At 33.8% G+C, this 24,250-nt stretch overlaps 5 protein-coding genes and 1 non-coding gene across 9 annotated transcripts; 3 read left to right on the top strand and 3 right to left on the bottom strand.

The window, feature by feature from the left end:
- Nucleotides 1–291: 291 nt before the first annotated feature.
- On the bottom strand, nucleotides 292–1,425 carry LOC126778337 (uncharacterized). Its single transcript, XM_050501843.1, has 2 exons — nucleotides 779–1,425; nucleotides 292–471 (listed from the first exon to the last, which is right to left on the bottom strand). Exons 1-2 carry the CDS (start codon nucleotides 1,316–1,318, stop codon nucleotides 322–324), a joined length of 690 nt encoding a protein of 229 aa, XP_050357800.1. The 5' UTR covers nucleotides 1,319–1,425; the 3' UTR covers nucleotides 292–321.
- Nucleotides 1,426–1,697: 272 nt separating this feature from the next.
- On the top strand, nucleotides 1,698–4,795 carry LOC126778379 (U3 small nucleolar ribonucleoprotein protein IMP3). The gene is made up of 4 exons (XM_050501872.1): nucleotides 1,698–2,074; nucleotides 3,110–3,321; nucleotides 3,452–3,627; nucleotides 4,725–4,795. Exons 1-4 carry the CDS (start codon nucleotides 1,938–1,940, stop codon nucleotides 4,746–4,748), a joined length of 549 nt encoding a protein of 182 aa, XP_050357829.1. The 5' UTR covers nucleotides 1,698–1,937; the 3' UTR covers nucleotides 4,749–4,795.
- On the bottom strand, nucleotides 4,783–7,275 carry LOC126778297 (uncharacterized). 3 transcript variants are annotated; one of them, XM_050501797.1, is made up of 5 exons: nucleotides 6,964–7,275; nucleotides 6,279–6,473; nucleotides 6,013–6,103; nucleotides 5,590–5,676; nucleotides 4,783–5,396 (listed from the first exon to the last, which is right to left on the bottom strand). In XM_050501797.1, exons 1-5 carry the CDS (start codon nucleotides 7,171–7,173, stop codon nucleotides 5,158–5,160), a joined length of 822 nt encoding a protein of 273 aa, XP_050357754.1. In that variant the 5' UTR covers nucleotides 7,174–7,275; the 3' UTR covers nucleotides 4,783–5,157. The 3 variants fall into 3 exon arrangements, with proteins under 3 accessions (XP_050357754.1, XP_050357763.1, XP_050357770.1); XM_050501806.1 differs by having other exon boundaries at nucleotides 5,590–5,670; XM_050501813.1 differs by having other exon boundaries at nucleotides 6,312–6,473.
- Nucleotides 7,276–8,501: 1,226 nt separating this feature from the next.
- On the top strand, nucleotides 8,502–19,466 carry LOC126778001 (raf homolog serine/threonine-protein kinase Raf). Of its 2 annotated transcripts, XM_050501375.1 has the most exons (13): nucleotides 8,502–9,207; nucleotides 9,875–10,066; nucleotides 10,508–10,611; nucleotides 11,009–11,050; nucleotides 11,591–11,708; nucleotides 12,233–12,331; nucleotides 13,713–13,854; nucleotides 14,344–14,456; nucleotides 14,714–14,934; nucleotides 15,681–15,772; nucleotides 16,931–17,121; nucleotides 17,578–17,894; nucleotides 18,415–19,466. In XM_050501375.1, the coding sequence occupies exons 1-13, from the start codon at nucleotides 8,629–8,631 to the stop codon at nucleotides 18,443–18,445; spliced, it is 2,241 nt and encodes a 746-aa protein (XP_050357332.1). In that variant the 5' UTR covers nucleotides 8,502–8,628; the 3' UTR covers nucleotides 18,446–19,466. The 2 variants fall into 2 exon arrangements, with proteins under 2 accessions (XP_050357332.1, XP_050357333.1); XM_050501376.1 differs by lacking the exon at nucleotides 11,009–11,050 and having other exon boundaries at nucleotides 8,504–9,207.
- A 1,100-nt stretch (nucleotides 19,467–20,566) lies between these two features.
- Trnav-aac (transfer RNA valine (anticodon AAC)) lies at nucleotides 20,567–20,639 on the top strand. The gene has a single exon. It is a non-coding gene; the product is annotated as a tRNA-Val (tRNA).
- A 52-nt stretch (nucleotides 20,640–20,691) lies between these two features.
- On the bottom strand, nucleotides 20,692–23,688 carry LOC126778077 (cylicin-1-like). The gene is made up of 4 exons (XM_050501440.1): nucleotides 22,195–23,688; nucleotides 21,755–21,836; nucleotides 21,196–21,385; nucleotides 20,692–21,107 (listed from the first exon to the last, which is right to left on the bottom strand). The coding sequence occupies exons 1-4, from the start codon at nucleotides 23,502–23,504 to the stop codon at nucleotides 20,923–20,925; spliced, it is 1,767 nt and encodes a 588-aa protein (XP_050357397.1). The 5' UTR covers nucleotides 23,505–23,688; the 3' UTR covers nucleotides 20,692–20,922.
- Nucleotides 23,689–24,250: the final 562 nt, after the last annotated feature.

Here is a 24,250-nt window from a genome sequence, read left to right as displayed (position 1 = left end):
CAGATCTGTAGCCTTCATATTGCACCATTGCAAATAGTCAATTATTCAGGCAAAACTTAAAAATGGTATTCATTGTCACAACAAAATTTACATATATTTCTTACATAAAAATTGTTTGATGTAAATTGAATAATGCAAAAATGTAACTACACTCTACATCATTTGTTATACAAAACATAAACAATTATTAAATTTTAAAAGTCTACAATTAAAATACTATTAAATGTGAAATACAATTCTTAAATACATTAAAATTATTTAAATTTTGTATAATGAACATGGAGATTTATAAATATTGTAGTATGCATGAGTACAATGAGATTAATTTTTATTTTTCATTAAATATGTTACTTCATTGATGCACAGCAACAGTTTATTGATCATGTTGTCATATTGTAATGTCAGGTTGGTGTGGTGCGTTGTAGTCCAATTCTTATTGCTCTCACTGAGCTTTGCCTTTGATTGAACCATCTGAGAATAAATAAAATCCTAATTGAGATCCTGTACAGGAATTTATGGATTAAAATTTAATTTTAACAATAGGAATATTGATAACTGTAGTTTCTTCAATAAAATATAGTCAAATACACTATATAAAATAGTAGCCAACATCATCTAGTCCAATTCCATTAGCTCAGATGACTTAAGTACCATCAAAATATTGCAATGTTTGTTTGTTGTAGTTGTACTACAACAAAAGAAACTATAATAAACGAAAATTTTTACATTAAAATGTTAATATTCCAGTTTATAAATCTAGTTAAATAAAAAAAATTACCTTGGTGAACATAGTGACATCCTCACATAACTGATCAAGTTTAGCTTCTAATGCCTTGTTCCTCTTTATACCTTCTCCATTTTTATTTAACTTCATGTTTAATAACTGTTTAGACAGCTCTTCTAGACTAGAAGCATATTGATCTAAGTCTAGATTTTCAAAAATTTTGTTTGGGTGTTCTTGTTGAGGATTTGGAAGTACAAAGTTTTTTCTCAAATCTTCGGCATAACCTTTCATGGATGCAATAACATTGTCAAGATCTATATCTACAGTACTGTCGGGCATATCTGGCATTATTAATTTCGGCACACTAGCGACAATGAATTGCGATAAATCTTCATGTCTTAAGTCGTTATTCTGTTGTGGTATATTATTCTGAACGTTGGGAATCGTATTGAAAATTGTTTTTATTTCCGACATCACTCTTTGTGAGTCTTCTAATTCTTTGTCTAAATCCTCAGTCATTTTTTGTAGTTCCTCTAGCTTAACCATGGACTGAAGGTATTGTGAAAAGGCTTCAGTGTTATTTGCGCAGTTCATGTTTAATGTGAAGAATTTGTTTTAGTTTTCTACAAGAATAGTATCACAGATCACCACACCGACAATGTATATTAAAATTTTCATTCAACTAACATTTGACAGAAAAATTGATTTGAGGTACCTACATAAATTAGTCTATGGACTTAGTCGCCCTCTATTGCTTTATTTCGCAGAAAGTTCATATTTAAGAGTATATATATTCTTCAAATTGGTTGCTCCATTGCGTTTTTAGTGTCAATTAAGTCTATTTTTAATGTCTTTATATCTTGGAAACTGACAATAATGTTATCTAATATTTAATATGAATTAAAAATTCAAAGACGTTAACATCTGTGATTATAACCATGTTCATAATATGTCATTGTCACTGTCAGAAGCAAAAACAATAGGTTAATTTTAGCTTTGGTAATAGTTTTTCTATTTCTACCTATAAAGTTTACATTGAGACTAAGACAAAGATTACAAGTTAAAGAAAACAAAACAAATAAAATAGAAGTACATATTGTGGACATTCAAAATATTATATCGCATTACCAATTTATTGTATTTAACTAAACAAAGTCACGTGTTCCTCGACAAACTTTGTTTATATTTAAGTAGTGAAAGGACTTTCATCAACATGGTTCGAAAACTTAAATTTCATGAACAGAAATTACTTAAAAAAGTAGATTTTATTTCATGGAAAGTCGACAATAATTTAAATGAAGTTAAGGTTATGAAAAAATACTTCATACAGAAACGCGAAGATTACACAAAGTGAGTATTTTGATTGTTATCGTAGGTTGGCTTTAGTAGTCAGTAGCACGGGTAAGGGGAATGTAGTTAGTAAAGGTTTGAATCAAAACAATATCACTCCTTTAAAAAGTCAATGCACTATTTTCTAAAAAATGAAATAAAAAGTTTTTTAAAATTTTCATTAATTACATTTTAATGTGAGTGAATATTCCTATATATAATAAGTGACCATACCTTCATCGAATATGTCATTTAGTTTGCTACCTTCATCTTCAGCATACTAAAGTTAACAATATCACTTATATAATTTTTAATATTATCCATTTCACTGACACTACTGATTTCCTAATTTTTTTATAAATATAATACACATCAAGAGCAATGGTATAACATATTTTCAAGAATATTCATTTTAATAAATTTATTAACAGAATATTTTTTGTTTAAAGACCAACCTCTTTATCTATTTTAGTTTACTATACATATACATACTATATTATAATAAAAATAGACATTTCTTTATATTATTATGTGTTAAGGTTCATGACAATTAAGGACAGGTCTGTGATTAAATGTCCATTGTATTTTTGAAGTGGTGATGGATTTAATATATATATCTAAGATTATTATTTTTATTATATATTTATCATTTATCTGCTCTACTAATAAATAATATACAATTTAATTACAAGCTGTATACAACATACAATAAATATTATAAATTTACACATAATTTAATTCTCAATAAGTAAACTGTATTTCATTAACTTGACTGGCCCATAGGCGCTGTTGGCAGTCATTCTGCCTTAACTGGTTGCGGGTTCAATTCTCACCCTGAGTCTGAGTTTTCTATGTATAAAAGAATGAGTTATATATTTTATTTAAAATAATATTATATGTCAACTGTTACCTATAACACAGGCACTAAGTTGCTCACATCAGGAACAGATGACCATGTAGAAATACATATACATAAACATATATATATATAATAAATGTATAAATATATATACTAGGCATGACCAACTGACGGACAATTCCTTTTGAATTTTACAGATACAACAAATTATCAAGGGAAATAAGAGAACTAGCAAATAAGATAAAAGATTTAGATGCTAACACAGAGTTCAGAACAGAATCGAGTGCCCAGCTGCTGGAAAAGCTATATCAGATGGGAATTATTCCTACGAGATGGGACTTAGCTCTTGCAAGCACTGTGTCAGCAAGTGCCTTCTGTAGAAGACGACTTCCAGTTGTTATGGTTAGAAGTATGTACTTTAAATAATGATTTACAAATTGTATTAAAATGAAGTGTTAGGAAGTTAATTTTAAAATGCTAATCAAATTTTGATAAAATATTGAATAATGCAAATTTGCTAATTTTTATTATATTTACAGGTAAAATGTCAGAATCCATAAAAGAAGCTACAAAGTTTATAGAACAAGGACATGTCAGAGTTGGTCCAGAAGTTGTTAAAGATCCAGCATTTTTAGTTACAAGATCTTTAGAAGATTTTGTCACATGGGTAGATGGTTCTGCCATCAGGAAACATGTGCTAGAATATAATGAAATGGTAAGTTTGTTCATTATATTTAATGAGTCTATTGTATCCAATGGCAGATAGTAAAGCTAAATAAATCATAAATTTAAATATTATATGCAATTTGCATGTTATATTAAGCACTACAAACAAATCTTGAATAATATATCTTTATTTACAATACAACACTAGTCCATGTCCGCTTTAATTAGAAATATTATATACATATATTATATTTCCAATAAAAACTATTTAAATTTTTTGAAAAAATACATTGATAAATTTTATTTGCTTGGCATTACCTTACATATGATATGTTTACTCTAAATTATGTGTCTCACTGCTGGGCAAAGACCTCGACTCCTCTAAGGAGCATTGTATGAGATTATTTCGTGTTGATGTTTTTCTTAACTGCCAAGCTAGAAATAGATTATGCACAAGAAAACTCAGTGGTACTTATGCTTATTTAATACTATGTTCTTTGATTGAGATCGATATATCCTTCTTAATAGGCCATTCTTCGTTAACCCTTTGTCCTAAGTGAACGACAAACGCGGTAATGCGATACGCTGCGAAAATATCCTTGTGTGTATTTGTAGCCTATGTAATCGCTTAATTAATCTGCGACGAGACGCGACAAATTGCGAACTTGTTTTCTACGTGACTCTCGAGACGCGATGCAATGTGACGCAATTAAATATATGATACTGTGTCCCTTTTTGCTTTACAAAGTTTTTGTAGTTAAGTATTTAAAATTGAATTTTCGAGTAATGATGGTTAAAACAATAATGAACTGAGATCGCCGTGTTTTTTTTCACGGATGACTAAAGAATACATGTGGCGTGAAGTATTAGTCGCATTATGTCGTGGCTACATGTCGCATCTCACATCTCACCTAACAAAACAGATCAGCTAGACCTATGCAAAAAGTGCCTTAATATTTATTCTACTAAATTAAGTTATAATAAATGCCATACCATATGTACACCATATTTTTCAAGCCTTATATTTATAGTAATATGTATATTTTTCAATATAATTTATCAAAAATTAAATATCTATATAATGAAATTAGTTTATCAATAAATTACAATTTACTATATACTAATATTTGATTATTTTTGTTACAGAGAGATGACTTTGAAATGCTATGAGTGCTAAGAATTGAGTTTTGAAATAATAAAATACTTTTACAACAAAATTATGTTTTTATAATATATACAGCAATCTTTATTTTATTTTACAAACTAGGTTTGTACGGGTAGAATTCAGTTACAATTCTAATTTCTCCCCCACATTCAACAATCACAAGTAAAAATCCTTTCGTAACAGATACTTACGACATAAAATAAACCTAAATGTCAACTTTCAACAATCAATACTTTTGGCTGTGCGTTGATAGTCAGTTAGGACAAACCATTTTGTAAGTGTAGATAACTGGAATGTTAGTGTCCAATGTTTAAAATGTCTTTGTTTCATATTTACATGCTTGAAATGCAACAAGTCCATACCATACCATTATAACTATTCAAAGCTATAAGTCCAATCCAAGATATCATCACATCATATAGGTAGTATGTCTTCCCTTTGGCTTCTATTCTCTAACAGAGTAGCTATTCTGACAAGTGCATTGGCTTGTGTTGTTGCAGCTTCAGCTAGATTCTTTAGGGCCTCAGCTTGAACAAGAGCTGCATCAGCATTTTTTTCTGAGATTATTGCTCTTTTTGCTTCTGCCTTAGATCGACTAAGATCAGCTTCTGCTCGTTTGTTCTCAACCTGAATTAGCCATTTTGGGTACACATCTGCAAATAATGTGTAAACTCTAATTAAAATAATGATTTCTTTTTCCTGGTAATTAATATCCAATATTTTTTTTATTTTTATTGGATAATTTTTTGGATAATTTTTTTTACTTTCTTGTTCTACAACATACTTAATTGTTTTAGTGTTTTAAAACCAAGTTACATTTTTATTATAAATGAAATCAAAACATACACCGTATATTTGGCTGATTAGAATCCTCTTCATATACATAATCAAATTCCTCATTTGAATTTTCACTCATACTGCTGTCTTCTTCGACTGTAAAATATATAACAATATTTAAATAAAAGTATATTATGTAGAGACTATGCAGTGGCATCAATTGAGATAAAGATGTATGAATAATGAAGATGGTTATGTGTATTCACTCTGTACAATTGATTTTAAAACCTTATGACCCTTATAGAACTTGCTGGAGACCATAACACTTGGACAATTTTGTGCTCATCTTTAAAATTTGCCATGCTTGATAATAAGGGAAAACAACCAACTTTAGTTTAAATTTTTTTTATATATTTTATCTATAATCTTTGTTTAGTATTTCCTAGTTCAATATAGTTAATTTCATACAAAAACCTTTTTTTTATGTGTTACCTGACAATCGATCACTAGATTCACTGTGAGTGAAGGAACAATCATCATGTCCATTTTCTTGGAAAGCCTCTAATTTAATATCCGTTGGGCACTGAAAATTAATAGCAAAGATACAATTTCAGAGAAAAAAAACATGCAATGCAAGCAAAATAGTAAAGCATTATTTTTTATCCAATTCAATAATATGCTTAATGTATAAATAGAAATAGACTATAGGTACTACAACAATGTTTCTATTTCTATAAGTTACACACAGATTTACTCACAGAAATTAAATAATTAAAGGGATCAACAGAAACCTTAGATATCTTTCTTCCGAAATGTGGACCGAGGATAACTAGTGCCTTCTTCTCTAGTTTTGTTAAGGGGTTAACAATACTTTTTGAGGAGGCACCAGGCTTCTGTCTCTTCTTCAGTAGTCTCACTTTATTTTTGAGTTTATTTTTAAAATCACTCCAATACTACAATAAGCAGATTCAGCAATTGAAATAATGTACTGTAAACAGTTATATATTTTAACATGAAATTATGGAGACTTGAATGACAAAGTATAAATTGCATCAAATAAAAAAACCATCACAAAATAATAAGAGTCCATACAAATTATATTAATCCTCAAATTGATTTTTTTTTCTAACTTTCAACATTTTGTGAGCTACTCGTATCCAGGATGGGTAATAGTTTTAATATAGGTCTACATAAAGTATTTATATATTAAAGGACAAACAAAGGGATTTCTAGACTAAATATACAAGGACTTTCATTTATTTTTGGGCATAAGCAGAACAATTCGCTATATCTTATCACAATAGGATTAATGGTATAGGAACGCATAGAGGAGAAGCATTTTTGTTTTTATAGATTAGTAATAAATGTAATTATTTGTGAATATAATTTTTTATATTTTGTTAATTAAATATAGTCCTAAATATTTGAGTTTTTAAAACAAACCTTACTCCAACCATCAGATGTCTTTTTGGTGCCAGATCTAGCATTGTTTAACATTTTTGTTAGTTCATTCCACAAACTTTTAGACTTATGTCTTGCTTCCAAAGTACGAGCGCTTCCTGTTGCAAGCCCTACGTGTTGTCCCATGAAATCAATTAATATTTTGAATTGCTCATAAGAGATATGACGGGAACAATGAATACTGTCAGACATTTTGCACGCTACTTTTTTTGTGGAATTTTATTAGTTCGAGTTTTCCGTAGAAAATTTAATATATAGCTATTCTTTTTTGGAATCGAGCAGCGTTGTCAAAACAATTACTACATTAGGTTTTCATTTAATGACATATCTGTCACTTGATTACTGAGAATAACTGTCAATTGAGTTTTGAGTGATTTGAACGTAGACAGAAAAATTAAAATAAATTAGTTTTTCTGTCTGCGGATTTGAATCTTACATTAGCCAAAGCAAAAAAAAAAACCATCGATATGTAAATGATAATATTTATATTGGGTACGATGTTATGGATATGACGAAATTTTAGCTATTTCATTTGAGTATTTAAAATACACTTTTGGTTTGATATTAATAAAGTCTGGTAACTCAAACTTTCACCCGCAGTAGCCTGTTTTATGCCTGTCGAACGCATTTTCAAATCAAAAAGCAGTGTCAGTCTATATGATTTTTTCGAATTTATTATTGACTTTATTCAGTAAGTATACATTCTCAATAAATAATGTTTGATGTTATCGATTCTGCCAGACGGTATAAATAACACTGAACGATTAAATCGATATAAATATATCGCTATGAAAATCGACCTAAGTGTTAGCAGCACCAACGCTTGAATTGGTGGTTCTAATACTTTAAAAGAATATATAAAAATTATGGGAAAAAAGTACTTTATATCAGGTAGGTTTTTCCTATTGAAAAAAAAAATTGCTATTAAAAATAAAATAATAATTATTATAAAGGTGTGAAGGAAATAATTTTGCTGCCAGCCAGACCCAGGCAAAATGTAATAAATGGTATTTACAATGTGTAATTGTGTAATAATGAAGATTTATTTTGGCGTTTAAAGATCATCAGCTCATTCCCTAATTAACAAAAGGGTCTTGGCAATTTTCACAAGTCCGCTTAATTTGCAATTATGGTCCCCCATAGCAATGAGTGTGAAATAATTAATTATCATCATTCTAGATTACAGAATAACTTTGATTGATTCTGAAGATGACGCCTATTCATTGCAAAATAAAATAAACTCTTTTTATATTAGCCGCCTAGAGTATCTAATTTCTTAATGAATTTGAATACTTTTAATGGCAATATTTCATTCAATTTTATTTGAATTTAACCAATAGAATTATAATATTACATGTATTTTTATATACATTTTCGTTTTAGGCCCCGATTAATAAATTTAAATCCCTCTAAGTAAATTAAAAAAATAAGTTTCAATTGAAATAAAGAACATTTAGACTTTATTTATTTTCATACAAATTACATATTGAAGACTCCAGATGTATTTTAATTTTCTGGCATTATTGTCATTAACACGGGTCAATCTTTTATTACGACATTTTTTATCAAAGAATGGCAACAAACAACATCTATCTATCCTGCGCGAGTGTGCGCGGAGAAAATTAAGAAAAAATAAAAAGAAAAGAAATGGCAGTTACTAGAGAGAAAGAAAATTGTTCAAGAAAAATTAATGGAAATATACCTGCATTATCTCTCAACAGTGATAATATGTCGACATCCACAGACAGTGACGACGTAGCGGATCCGACATATGAAATTAGAAACATTCAAAGTATTATAAATGTGACCCGTGAAAACATTGACGCTTTAAATGCAAGGTTCGCTGGTTTACAGCATCCGCCTTCCCTATATCTTTCGGAATACCAGGAGTTGACTGCGAAGTTGCATAATTTAGAACTTAGAGAACAGACATTGCGTGAACTGTTACAAAGTGATTCGCCGGACCGAAGCGAAGAATATTCTTGGCAAGATGACTCGAAGAAGTACGACACACTTACGCGGCAGCCTAAGGTGTTCCTTAGGGCTCATCTGCCGAACCAGCAGCGTACGAGCGTGCAGGTGAAAGAGGGGGTGACGCTGCGAGAAGCGCTGATGAAGGCGCTTAAACTACGTAATTTAACTTGTGAAATTTGCGAAGTGGTTAGGACAGACAATAATGAAGGTATACCATGGGACATCGACATTACGATGATCGATGCTGAAGAGGTCAGTGATATCAATTTCATTATAATAATAGTGAACTACTAAAGGTAATAAAGTGTTCACATAATACTAGATATCTTAAAATTTACTTTTTAAGTCATCAGTCTTGTTAAATTTCATGTACTATATTGTTGGTGGATCGGGAGAATGAGGGTAGATTTATTGTATTAGATTATTTTCTTCTTCTAATTTTCGGTAATATCAAAGTTATAAAACAATTATTATCTGAAGGATCCAAATACCAAATGTGATGATCCGATAGAGAACCAAAGTTATCGACATAGTCCAAAGGATAAGTAAGCTAAAGTGGCAGTGGGCTGGTCACACATGTGGCAGAACTGACAAGTTGCAGTAGACATGTTCTGGAGTAGAGACCATGCCTTGGCAAACGTAGTGTAGGGTGCCCTCTGCTAGGTGTAGTGACAATATACGCAAAGTGGCTGGCAGCGGATGGAAATAGAGTGCTGAAGATCAAGCTCAGTGGTGTGCCATTGGAGAGACCTATGTCCAGCAGTGGACAAAAAAGGGTTGATGATGATGATGAAAACAAAGATTTGCTTTGTTCATCGCAGATATATTTAGTTTATTTCAGTAGTGATCCTATTTTTAATATTTTTTAAATCTCATTTGATACACAATTTACTTTTTAAATCTTGTAATAAAATTTCAGGTAACAGTTAGAATTCTAGACAAACTCCCGATAATGTCGCACATGTCACATCAGTTCACTCGTAAAACATTTTTCACATTGGCATTTTGCGAATGCTGTCGGAGGCTGCTCTTCAACGGGTTCTATTGCTCTCAGTGCAACTTCAAATTTCATCAGAGATGCGCGGACAAAGTACCCAGTATTTGCCATCAAGTTAGTAACTTATTTTTTCTTAATCTATAAAAACACTAGTGTGACAACACTATCCTAGATATTTTTTCTAATGAGAGATAAATATGTCATTAATAAAAAAATTAATGTAAGGCTGAAAATTAAGGATTACTTGCCTTTCTTATGTAAAAAATTTATCAAAATTGGTCAAGCTGTTTAGGCAGAGAAAATTAAAATCCTGACAAATGACTCAAATAATTTATTTATACAAGATTTTATTATTTACTACATTCTCTAGCAGTCCTAATATTTATCCAGAATGTAAGTTATTACTGTTGATGTCCAAAATTATATAAATTGAGTTCTAATTTAAAACTTCTAATATAATAAGTTTTTTAATTTACTGAAGTTGTTGCAAAGCAATGATTAAATATCTATTCATTCTGGTAATTATTCTTTACTAATGAAAGATTTAATCTCCAGGTCCGGATGACTGACACATATTATGCAGCATTGCTTGCTAAAAACCCAGAGACGCAGGCTGGCATCCTCTACCTACCTTCACATTTTAGCTATCACCAAAATAAGTTAGTATCGCAATTATCACAAACTTACTATTAAAAGTAATGACCTGATACATTAATATCAATGTTACAAAAAACATAAAAATTAAAGATTACTGTATTAAATTTATATTATACAAATGTTTACAGGTTCCACATGTAAATTGTACCGAGAATAACCACTAAGAAACGTAGTAGTCCAACAATTAAATTACAACTAGTTATGTTAATTATTTAATTAATATATTCAATTTAAAATGTTAATATTATATTTATTCATTATCAGTATATATGTTAGAATACAATATTTCTATTCTAGGAAATGTTTTTGGTAGTTTTTTAAACAGTTTTAAGGCTTTGTTTAAATTTGTTTTTTTTTTTTAAAAATAATTAATTAAATACATATATTGTACGTATTCAGGTCTGCCTCCCCAGCTAAGAAGATGGAGTTTGATGTTAACTGGTGAATATTGACTCCATCGACATTTAAAGTTGTTTTTTTTTTTTTTAAGTGAAACTTCTTTGAACGATATTTATTATATTCAAATTTCAAGATTAAATTCATCTGCAGCTTTTTTGATGCAAAAAGGTTTCACTTCTGTCACATGTGCAGAGTTAATTTAATAGCACGTAATTTAATTTTTTTTTTTTCAATGTTCATTTTTTTATTTTAACAAATGGTATATCTTGACATAGTATTTGTAAACAATAACAACAAAGATTTATTTGATTTTTGACCTTTTTTTTGTATGATATAAATTATTTTTAATTAAATATCATTTTATATAAATTTGAATTTATGTTTTATATATCATCATAATAATCCTAATTTCTAATATTATTCTTAAGTGTGTTCTGAAGTGTTTTTCGTAAATTTGCAAAGTGATCAATATCAATAATATTTAACTACCCACTATAACTTTGTTTTTTCATGACACGCGTGTTCATTAAATATGCAAAGAAAATGTTTTATTAAATGTACTAACGTGTAAGTTTATTTTAGGCAACAACATCCTCGGTCGCTAAATCAGCAGGACAGATCAAACTCAGCTCCTAATGTTTGCATCAACATGGTGCAGCGGCCAATGACCCTCGCCGAGCACCAGAGGAAACAGAATCAGGTATAGCTTATTTTATATATAAATATACTTTCAATATAAAATAAAGTTTTTTTATTTTATTTAAAGTAGGTACCGTAACACCGTAACAGCCCGAGAAAGTCCCACTGCTGGGCTAAAAGCCTCCTCTCCCTTTTTGAGGAGAAGGTTTGGACCTTATTCCACCACGCTGCTCCAATGCGGGTTGATGGAATACACATGTTGCAGAATTTCAGTGAAACTAGACACATGCATTTTTCCTCACGATGTTTTCCTTCACCGTAAAGCACGAGATGAATTTTAATCACAATTTAAGCACCTGAAAATTCAGTGGTGCTTGCCCGGGTTTGAACCCACGATCATCGGTTAAGATTCACACGTTCTTACCACTGGGCCATTTCGGCTCTAAAACAAAAAAAGTAGGTACACAGAATGCCAAATGGGTCATTTTCTTGCTGACTTCCACAAATGAATAAAAAATAATATACCAATTGAAATGTCAATAGTCTGTTTCTAGTTTAATAAAAAGTCAATAATATTGTTTTCAGTGTAATAACTCGCCGCAGTCGAGCAATTACTTAACGTCGAGTCGAACTAACAAAGACGACAAAGACAAGGGCGACCAACAACAAAGTCAGAGCACTCAAGTAAGGGTTATTTAATCTACAGCTGATTTCATTTCAATGGTAAGAGGTGTAAAGGTACATAAACCGACTTAGGATCTTCAATTGACATGACACTGATGACGTCTGACGATGACGTATGACGAGCCGGTTGGCGTGGTTGGTAAGACGCCTTTCACGCCGAAGGATGTGGGTTCGATTCCCACCCAGGGTAGACATTTGTGTGCACGAACATGTCTGTTTGTCCTGAGTCTGGGTGTAATTATCTATATAAGTATGCATTTACAAAAGAAAAGTAGTATCAGTTGTCTGGTTTCCATAGCACAAGCTCTGCTTAGTTTGGGATCAGATGGCCGTGTTCGAATAATGTCCCAGGATATTATTATTATTGATTGAGATCTAAATAATCTGTGGTATTCATTATGGATCTGTTAAAAAATTGCAAATTTATATTAATCAAGAACTGTTTGTAGTGCATAATATAGCCGAGCTATTACCATGGAATATGTAATTGTTTTTTTTTAGAATAGGAAGGTGGACGATTATATGGGCCACCTGTGGTAAATGGTCACCAACGCCCATAGACATTGTAAGAAATGTTAACCATCGCTTACATCACCAATGCGCCACCAACCTTGGGTACTAAGATTTTATGTCCCTTGTGGTGTAATTACACTGGCTCACTCCCCCTTCAAACCGGAACACAACAATACCAAGTACTGCTGTTTTGCGGTAGAATATCTGATGAGCGGGTGGTACCTACCCAGACGAGCTTACACATATCTCTACCATTAGTAAAAAGGTTTTTTTTTATCTCTGCTCCTTTCCCATGAGAATAGCATATAGATAGTTCAACCCACGATGGCGCGCCCCACTCGTTTTTTCAATACAATGCTACAGTGCAAGTGCGTAATGTAATGTGTGAGTGAGTTCCATTGCTACGTATACAGTGGCTATGTGGGCACACGCACACTAAGTTAGATTACCAATAGAATCATATTCAACTAAAAATATGCCCTGCCAAAATATTTCTCACATTAAAATAGAATGTTATTTTTATATGTGAAATTCTAGTGACTGCGGTCTCAGACACTCCCAACAGCTTGTGCAGTTCTCCAGTGTGTATCAGTTATTTTTTCTGCACTATCACTATTTGAATTTTTATTTCATTTTAAAGTATGTTCGTTCCGTTCCGAACGGTACGTTTCGTTTTTCTGGACATTTAAATATAATGCTAGAATAAATCGAAAAAATCCTCGAACGAAAATTTTAAGCGGAGCAACATTCACGTCGGCATCGTAAACTAATCGAGTCCCCCGCGCCCCGTGGGTCGAACTACCTATGCGTCGGCTGAGCTCGAGGAAGGGCCGGAGGGGGACGTAGAGTAACGTGTGCGGTGTGGCAGGCGTCGCCGACGGGCACGCTGCGGCCGCGGCGGGCGCGCGCGCGCTCGGCCGACGAGTCGTGGAAGCACGCGCTGTCGCCGCGGGAGAGCTACGACGACTGGGTCATACACGCCGACGAGATCCTCATCGGCGCGCGCATCGGTACCGCCCCCCGCACCCCGCCCCCGCACCCCGCCGCCCGCCTCCCGCCTCCCTGCACACTCGGCTCCTCTTATCACAACATACAATTACATAAACGATTAAATATAATTCGATGAATATATTTTATCGTGCGTGCCAGTCGATGAACGCTTCTTTATTTTTTTTTATCAAGTTATATTGTAAGTTAAAGTCTCCAGTATTAACGTCGTTGCTAAATTCGAGCAATGTTAATACGATGCTATTTTAATGTGCAATGCAAGTAGTCCCTTGCCGAGATAAAAACTTGATTGTAATAGACTATGTTTAAAGAAAAAAATGAACTTAACTATTTTGATGTACTAGGCGCTAAGGAGCCATAAACGGTAATGACGCAGTAATCGGGTGCATTATATAGATTCATTTTTAAAATAAAGCCTTGAATACATAAATGATTGAATGGAATGGAATGTGTCCCGAATGCGATACTGTCAACGAAATGTGGGTGTCCAGGGTCCGGCAGCTTCGGAACGGTGTACAAGGCGCACTGGCACGGGCCGGTCGCGGTCAAGACGCTCAACGTGAAGACGCCCACTCCGGCGCAACTGCAAGCCTTCAAAAACGAAGTGAGTCCCATGTTACATAGCTTTATGTTTAAGAGCGTTATTTAGACACTTCCGTTCGTTGATGATATAAACCGCAGTCTTCTCGAATCGTGTCGAGTATAACTCGACAAATAACAAATGATGAAAGAATAGTAATGGATAAATATACAGAACGAATCTATTGTAATGTAACGAATCTATTGTACTTTAGGGTACACCCTACAGGTGTACCCTAAAGTACAATAGATTCGATATAAGCTGCGCCTCGACGGCCGCAGGTGGCGGTGCTCCGCAAGACGCGGCACTGCAACATCCTGCTGTTCATGGGCTGCGTGTCGAAGCCGTCGCTGGCCATCGTGACGCAGTGGTGCGAGGGCTCGTCGCTGTACCAGCACCTGCACGTGCTGGAGACGCCGCTGCCCATGCTGCACCTCATCGACGTGGCGCGCCAGACCGCGCAGGGCATGGACTACTTGCACGCCAAGAACATCATACACAGGTACTCTATCCTATATATTGTCTGGGTTTACACCGCGATCATTTACAAGTATAAACTTTTACCAGATTACACAGGGTAAGTAAGTCAGAAAGCATTCAAAAATATTCAATTGTGAAATTTAAAAGAATCGTTCAGGAATGCTTGTGTGCTAAAGGATATTTTTTTTTTTTTATAGAATAGGAAGGTGGACGAGCATATGGACCACCTGATGGTAAGTGGTTACCAAACGCCCTTAGACATTGGCATTGTAAGAAATGTCAACCATCGCTTATAGCCAATGCGCCACCAACCTTGGGAACTAAGATTTTATGTCCCTTGTGCCTGTAATTACACTGGCTCACTCACCCTTCAAGCCGGAACACAACAATATCAAGTATTGCTGTTTTGCGGTAGAATATCTGATGAGTGGGTGGTACCTACCCAGACGAGCTTGCACAAAGCCCTACCACCAGTGACAAAGCCCTACCACCATATTACACAACGAATGACTTTTTATTATTAAATTCACCAAATATGTTTGCATAATGTTGTGTCAATTGCTCTCGTGGGACAGTTTTAAAATTCAGTTGCAATTTTGAGCCACATATATAAACAGGTGAAGTTAAATAAAAGCTTAGAAGAGAGAGAGAGAGGGCATCTCAGGTAATGAGAACTTCCAGGTAGGATTATATCGAAATTTTTGCATTCCACTTCGACCTTGATACTTAGAAGTTTCCCTTCTAAATAATGTTTCAATGCTTTTCCAGGGACCTGAAATCAAACAATATATTCCTAAGAGACGACTGGTCGGTTAAAATCGGAGACTTCGGCCTTGCCACAGCCAAAGTACGGTGGTCAGGTAAGGAACACTTAAGTATTATATCTTCGTATATTATTAAGAGTAGATTTTAGAAGTTATTGTCCATAAACATCCCGTTTCTGGTCAAATCCAACTTGCTTCAGATACCGACCTATATACCAACCTTGGTTAACTTGGTGGTAGGGCTGTGTGTAAGCTTGTCTGAGTAAGTACCACCCACTCATCATACATTCTACCTTATTCTTAATATTGTTGTGTTTCGGTTTGAAAGGTGAGTGAGCCAGTGTACTACAGGCATAGGGGATATAACAGTCATAACGTCATAGTTCCCAAGGTTGGTGGCCCATTGGCGATGGAAGGGATGGTTAATGTTTCTTTAAGTGCCAATGTCTATAGGAATGGTGATGACCACTTAACATCATGTGATCAATTTGCCAGCTTTCCTTTTTTAAATATAATTATTTAATAATAAAAACCTTTCCAAAAGTCGTCTCCCGACGCTACCCAGTTTGGATTAATGGATAAACATGTGGCAAAGTTTTCTCCGGCATGTGCGTTTTTCCTCCTTCTCTTCCTCCTTGCATTTAGTTTTCTTCAGATTCCCTTATTATATATTTTAATCGATCTTTATTAACATAATCATATTATTTTATTTTGTTTTTTCGCTTCTTCCAAATAATTATTTAAAAAGAAGTTTACTAGAGTGTTACGTTATGAAGGTAGGTTTACATTACTTTTTTTTCTATATTCCATCTCTGATTGGTGTGCAAAAGTAAAGACTTGTGTTGTATTGAATTAATTTCTTCGTTTTCTACGTTCTTCGTCGTTGAGTTCATTTCGTAATCGGTGGTACTTTTTAGTAGAACAGATAAATAGTTTCTTAAAGCGTTAAGTGCAAAATGACTACAACTAAGTGTCCCCGTGTGTAAGTGTGGGGATCCTCACAAATGACGCTCGGCTTGCGAGAGCTCCGCGAAGGAAGCGACGACCTGGCGCGCTCCGCATAGCACTGTCTCCGAGGTGCGTTCTCGCAGGACACGCTTAGGCCGTTCGCGTCTCTGAACTCTCACGAAAAAGGTGAGTTCTCCTTTCTGAGCTGTCTCAGTACGAGGCCGTCGAAACGTTGATGCTGTCGAATTAAACGGTCCGACGGCGATTAATGATTTAAAGGGAATTGAAAGCACCGACCCCCCGCAGACTCGTCGACGCTGGGCGGCGTGCAGTGGCAGCAGCCCACGGGCTCCATCCTGTGGATGGCGCCCGAGGTGATCCGCATGGACGAGCCCGTGCCCTACACCTTCCGCTCCGACGTGTACGCGTACGGGATCGTGCTGTTCGAGCTCATGGCCGGCGAGCTGCCCTACTCGCACCTCAACAACAAGGACCAGGTCACTGATTTACTTACTTAGCTGAAAGCAATACATTGGGATAGAATTCCTTCCTTGTTTCTGATACGCACCGCTAAGGTCTGGAATACTCTCCCGACTTCCGTTTTCCCCATCACCTACAATATCAAGAATGAATAGGTATTTTCTATGTAAGCGCACATCACCTTTAGACTGTATCATCACTTTCCATCAGGTGTGATTACAGTCAAGCGCTAGCTTATGTATATAATAAAAAAAAATGAAAATATTTACGAATCCCCCCGAATATTATCAGGCATTCTCTAAATGTATGAAAATCCGTAAACGGCTCCACTGCTCTTTCTCTTTAAAATGAGATGCGCAAAAACAAGAACGTGATCGAACTATAATATAGGGATGAGTAGAGCGTCTCCGACGTAGTCCTCACCTCCGTGCCCAGCACAGCCGCACACTTGACTGAAGCGGTGTGTCCCGCAGATCCTGTGGACGGTGGGGCGCGGCCTGCTGCGGCCAGACGCGCGGCGCCTGCGCCAGGACGCCCCGCAGGCGCTCAAGCGGCTGTTCGAGGACTGCATCAAGTTCGACCGCGAGCAGCGGCCGCTGTTCCGCCAGATCCTCGCGTCGCTGGAGTCCATGCTGCGCGCCATGCCCAAGATCACCCGCAGCGCGTCCGAGCCCAGCCTCAACCGCCAGCTGCACGCCTCGGACGACTACCTCAGCTACAGCTGCGCCTCGCCCAAGACGCCCGTCAACTTTCAGTTCAACACGGATACGAGCTTCCCTGCCTTCTATGGGTAATTTATATATTCGACTAATTTCTGGGCTCGACGCGTTTCTACTATTGTATGAAATATGACTATGAATATATAAATATGAATAAGCAGACTTTTACGACCATTGGTGCGTTAGTTTCCCTTTAACACACGCCGTATTTGCGGGAGACGTTTAATTTTAAACGTTTTGTTTAATTTTTATGCACTTACCTAAAATTATCTTAGTTTGCTTATGAGTCAATAGCGTCTAATCTATTGTCATTCTAAGTTCAATAATGATTATTATAGGATAAATTTACTTACCTTATTTTAGCACCACACCATTCTTGATGTTAAATTGACGCGATATCATTGTTCGAAATCTTCAATAATATATAACAGAAATGCTACATTACAAAACGCAGTTCATTCGGTTACTAATAATTATACATGTTTCCAAAACAACTAATAATAAATTGAGAGGTTTTAATCTTATTTGACACTTCAAATAAAAGTGTAATATTATTTGAAATGAGAATTAAACAAGTGTTGTTTCCCGCAGCATCCCAGTGCCTAACCAGCGCCACGCCTAGAGCCGAGCCCGCCCCGCGCCGCCCGCGCCGCCCGCGCACGATCTCAACGCATTCATTTATGTTATTTATTTATACAATATTTATATACATCGAGATCTCATCCGTTGCTTGTTTATATGTATCATATGAAACGAAATCGTAAAGATATTTTTGAAGCTGTCACTAATCAATTGAAATTCGGCTTCGTTTATATCTATAGCTCAGACTATCGGATAAGATGAAACCGGCGGATCTAGCGAGAACGAGCGAGCAGATTCGAGTGGCTAGTCATAAGTCCCATACCTTTATATCGGAGCCTTATATCGTAAGAACTACTAACTTTATCCAATCACGATTGTACTGATGAACACGGCTAGATTGTAAAATTGTAAATATTAAACGAGCAATTATTAACGTATGACAAATACATGAACGCTTAAACGACTGCTTACTGTAAGGAGTGAGTGCGAGGCCGCTGAAAAAATCGCTTTTCTATAGATGAGTTATTAATAAATACGTCAAGGTAATTCGATTAAACTACGATACGAATTAGTGCCTTCCCAAGTTACAATAGTCGAAATGTCATTCATTTAATGAATAAGAATGTTCAGCTAATTATAATTGCGAACTAAATATCTGAAAATTTTATATATTTTTTTCATGGCGTCTCACGTAATCGATGTATTTAAAATTGTCGAAAAATGCGCAGTTTTGTTTTAAAAGGAAATGGCACTGGGACTGATATATGGTCGCACTAGACCACGCCGGTGATCGCTATTAGAGGGATATTGGAACGTCGAGATTAATTTTATTATATAGCAATAGGGAATGTATGCATAATAACTGAATTGAAGTATTATTTGTAAAATATTAGCGAACTGCGACTGGCAACTCCGAATGTAATTTATTCGTAATCGTATCAAATGTAAATAAATTATTGTAATTATCTTAGCTTTATGTCGGTTTAAGAGCCCTGTGTATACATAAATTTAAAGCATAATTATTATCGTAAGAACATAATAAATTATTGTTTCAATTTAAATATGGTTTTTCTTTTGCATTTACCTACTAAAACCTAAGTCATAACGGAAACAAAGTAAGTCAATTAATTGGTCCAAATTTTCTGGAGCTTAGTACAAAATGTTGCCTCCAATGTTGGTTACATTGGAGGCAAATTCTTTTCTTACGATAATCTCTTACAAAAGTGAGAGCGCATGGTTTAAAAGATGCCATGTTCGTTTAACAAAATACTTTACCTTAATTCCTAGGTCTGTGTGCACTATCTCATATCAACGACCTAATGGTAATATGCGATATTTTGTTTAATTTGTGAATTATAATGCTTTACGTCGTAGCAATGATCTAATTTTTTTGTAATTGATAAAAGCTTATAGATTTATATTATAATAATTATTATTTAATAACTTTTAAATACACACATTTCTTATTGAACGCAAGCATGTCAACCTGATTAACTGATTTTGTGAAATGGCTCTGTACAGTGGCGTAGCTAGGTGGACAAGGGCCCAGTTGCATAAGGCCCTCTCTCTCAAGAGGGATCCTCTTTCTGCGTACCTTGAACTTATATTAGCCTTCAAAATTATAGATAGTAGTAGTAGTAGTAGGCTAAATCACCTAGTAGGCTAAATCCGTACGGCGTCTCTATGAGGGGAGAATTTCTATGTGTTTAATAGAAAAAAAATGGGAATAAATAAGCAACGACGCACATGACAATACTGAATATTTATTATACAGATGAGATCAATAAAGGAAAAAAAACGATTTTTAATAGAATTCCCTGTCCACACAATTTTTTTTTTCTTTTATGCTCCTCTCTTTTCAAGGTTGAGGTTAGAGGGCTCCCTGAGCTCCGGGGCCCTGGTGCACTGCAACACTTAACCCTACGATAGCTACGCCACTGGGTCTGTATTAAGTTGCATTGAAGGACTATAATATTGATCTTACATGTCTAAAAACTAATCCTGATCTACAACAATGATTGTTAATCACATAAGTAATTTATTGGAAGTGCATATTTTAAATATAAAAATAAAGTAAAATTTCATTTCTAAATAATTTGATATTAATTAAAACATTGGTTATTTTAAGCATGTTATGAATATATTGGAATGGTACATCATCGTTTCCGTGGTGTAGCGGTTATCACATCTGCCTAACACGCAGAAGGCCCCCGGTTCGATCCCGGGCGGAAACATATTTTTTTTTTCTTAAATAAAAACATATATTTTTAACAATTTTTATTTTTGCCAACATAAACTCCTAAAAACACAATCAGTACACTATTTTTTCAAAAATGAATGAAACAATCTTTTTATTAAGAAAAATATTGTATTTAAACCTACTTGCAGCAATTATAACATTTAGTATATAAACATACCTAGCAGTATAAAATTACTTTATAAAGTAGTTTTAAAATTAAAAACGTTAAATGATCAAGATTTAAGATAAAATCATGAAATAAATCTCGACGTAATATATCAATCACTTGAATCATCACTGGCACCATTGTATTCATTTTTCTTATCAATCTTCAACTTTTTATTTTTATTGCGCAATTCGAATTTAGCAGCAAATAGTTTTTTGCCGCCAATTTTCACGTCTTCCGCCATTTTAATGGCCCGCTCCACTGCTTCGGGACCATCGAACTCAATGAAAGCTGTACCTGTAAATTAAAAGCAATTAAATTGCGGGTTAGAAGAACGAAGCCTAGTGTTTTAATATTATTTGGATTTAGGATAGTTAGAACTTACACATGGACTTTTTGCCTTTCACCAATCTTCGAACATTTCTTATCCGACCCGCACTGGTGAAGACCGAACTGAGAGCTGGTTCTGATAAATCTGCATACGACCTCACAACCAACGTTGTCTGAGATGGTGGAAGGGGTCGCTTAACGCGAATGCGGTTGCCTTCGAGTAGTGTATTGTCTTCCTCTAAGGCCTGATTTAGGTATATATTTTTGTATTAGATACATTCCGGTAATATACAATTATCAAGTATTTGATGCTACTATAAGAATAATGTAACAATGTTATCTATTAATGTAATTTCATTGTCTTATGAATATCATATGCAGTAGGTATGTAATAATGATAAATGATATGATATGATTAAATGATTTTTATGTCCAAGATTTTTATTGTAAACTTTTAAGACATGCTCACTGAACAGGTGACAAGCAAGGTCCACAATATGATAATAATTATTAAAACTGTAATAAAAATAATTATTTTACATCAAATGAATTTTAAGATGTTGGTTTAAATTGTATACTGATATTAATTTGTGTAGTAATTATATTGGTATTACCTTATTTGCGGCATCCTCACTTTCAAAGTTTATTGTTGTTGTGAACACTTCAGGATGTTCAATAGAGTACACTTCAGCAATCCTGAAATTTAGTTTATTATAATATATTCTAATATTATTATAATATATATTTATAATCTTTAAAGAAATATAATTGTATTATTGTTTTAGAAATTGTTTTGCTAATCCTTATTAATATTGTAAATGTGAAAGTGAGTTTGTTTGTTTGTTACACCTTCATATTTTAATTGCTCATGAAATTATCATGAAATTTTGCATACACATTGTCAGGTATACAAAAAAGGACATAAGGTGCCTACCATCTTTTTCGGCTTAGAACATGCAAGCATAACCATGGAAGGGAAACTAGTTAACTGAATTATGTATATTTCTATCATTTCAATTTAATGGTAGATGGTGTGACAGGTAATATTACATACCCAACTAGTTTTATTGGACCAAACATAGTAAAATGTTCAGTGAGCAGCTTTTTATAGTTGCACATTATTTTTAAGGGCAGGTTCTCAACAACAATTGATGTTACAAGTTTGTCATCGTTGACACCACCTTTTTTGTCTTTGTTCCACTTCCGTTTTATCCATTTTACCTTTTCTTTCTCTTCCACTAATTTTGTTTCGCCCATGTCGGTGGATAAGTCAGAATTTTGTTGCTTATTCTTTTTTGCCTTTTTGAGCTTCTTTTTCTTATCTACAACTGTCATTTCGTCAAGAAGATTTGTCAAAGTATGTGCATTATCTCCAATACTTAAATTTTCCAAATCTTGTGCTATTACATCTGGTTTTATATCTTTTTTAGAGGTCTTTGTGGCTGGTTCACTTTCTGCATCTGTTTTATCTTTTATTTGTTTAGCTTGACGTTTTTTCTTTTTCTTTTTTTTTTCTTTATCTTCATCTATTTGAATTCCATTTACTGGTTCTTGGTCAGCAGAATTTTCAACATGTTTTGTTTTTTTTTGTCTTTTGTTTTTCTTTATTGCCAGTTTATCTTGCTTTTCATTAGTTGGGATATCCATCACCTCACATGTTTCTCCTTTCTCTGACTTAGCATTTTCTTTTGATGCATCTTTCTTATCATCTGATGTGTCAATTTCTACTTTGAAATTATTAGCATTAACTTTGTTTTCTTTTCCATCCTGAGATTTTTTCTTTGGTTTTTTGGTTTTGAGTGAACCAAAGTTACTTTTGCTATTTTGTGATATTTTAATGTCCATTACTGATAGCTCTGATTTGGATCTTTTAATAGCAACCGTTTCAGTATCATCCAACATAAAGCTTACTGACTTGTTCCTCTTTTTGGGTTTGTTTTTAGTCACACAAACTTTTGTTGTATCAACAGAATTGTCCATAGTTGATGAGTTCTTCATTATAGACTTAACATTTTCGTTTATATCTTTTTTACCTCCAGCATTAGGAGTGGATGTCACTTTGTAACCATCTTCTCTTCTAGAACTATGTGGTAAGTTATTACTGTCTATATTTATTTTGGAAATATTTATACTATCGTCTTTCAACTTTTTCTTTTTTTTATTTGGTGAGCGCTCTCGTGTGAATATGCGTGATTTAATATTAGATGTAGTTTCTTTGCTACCGGCATCTTCTGATTTGAGCTTATCAACTAATTTGACATTAGTCTCCGAAGCAGGCTTATAATAGTTTATAAAGTCATATGTTTTATCTGGTTTTACCTTCTCGGTCGCTTGTTTTGGTAATTCAAATGATTTTGATTTCATGTTATTGTTATAAAATACCTTATCAAGTCACATTAGAAATTATATTAAAAATTATATATAATAATCGGAAGACTATTTTTTTTATAACCAATTACTAAAAACGTGTGGATTATGAATCTAGTTAATGTGTACACAGCACTCCTTACCTACTCGACTTGATTTTGACTTTGAGGTTATGTTTTAAAGTGTATATTGTCAAAAATGACGTTGTCAGTCAAAAGTGAATAGCACGCCTTTTGCTTAATATTTAAATGCCTGCATTAAAATAACTAAACTTTAATACTTAAAATAAAATGCTTTCATATTAACTGTAATAAAAATAAAGTTGATTTTCTGCTATAAATAAATAACAACAGCTGTATTTTTATATTCATATGATAAATAAATTCAGTCTTTTTCCATAATAATTGTTGGAAATACTTATTTATGTAATTAAATAACGACGATAATCTAATTCTTAAAATTCCTACTCACTCTTCTTCTTTTTATACCAATTCTTTCTCTGTCCAAGCAGTTTGCCTATGGAATTCTTTACCACTCCACTTAAGACAATCTCAAACTATTAACACATTTAAAATCCGACTCAAGGCGTATTATTTATCTTTATAATTATCAGGGAGTATTGTTTTATTATCTACCGCACTTTATTGCTATTTATTATTATAATTATCATAATTACAGGTTTTTTTTTATATTATATATGTATGTTTATGTATATATTATTTATTTATATGTATGTATATAGC

This window comes from Nymphalis io, chromosome 2 (assembly GCF_905147045.1).
Source record: "Nymphalis io chromosome 2, ilAglIoxx1.1, whole genome shotgun sequence".
NCBI classification, from domain to species: Eukaryota; Metazoa; Arthropoda; class Insecta; order Lepidoptera; family Nymphalidae; genus Nymphalis; species Nymphalis io.
The sequence above is the reverse complement of the archived record's forward strand: the minus strand, read 5'-3'. Positions and strand labels throughout refer to the sequence as shown.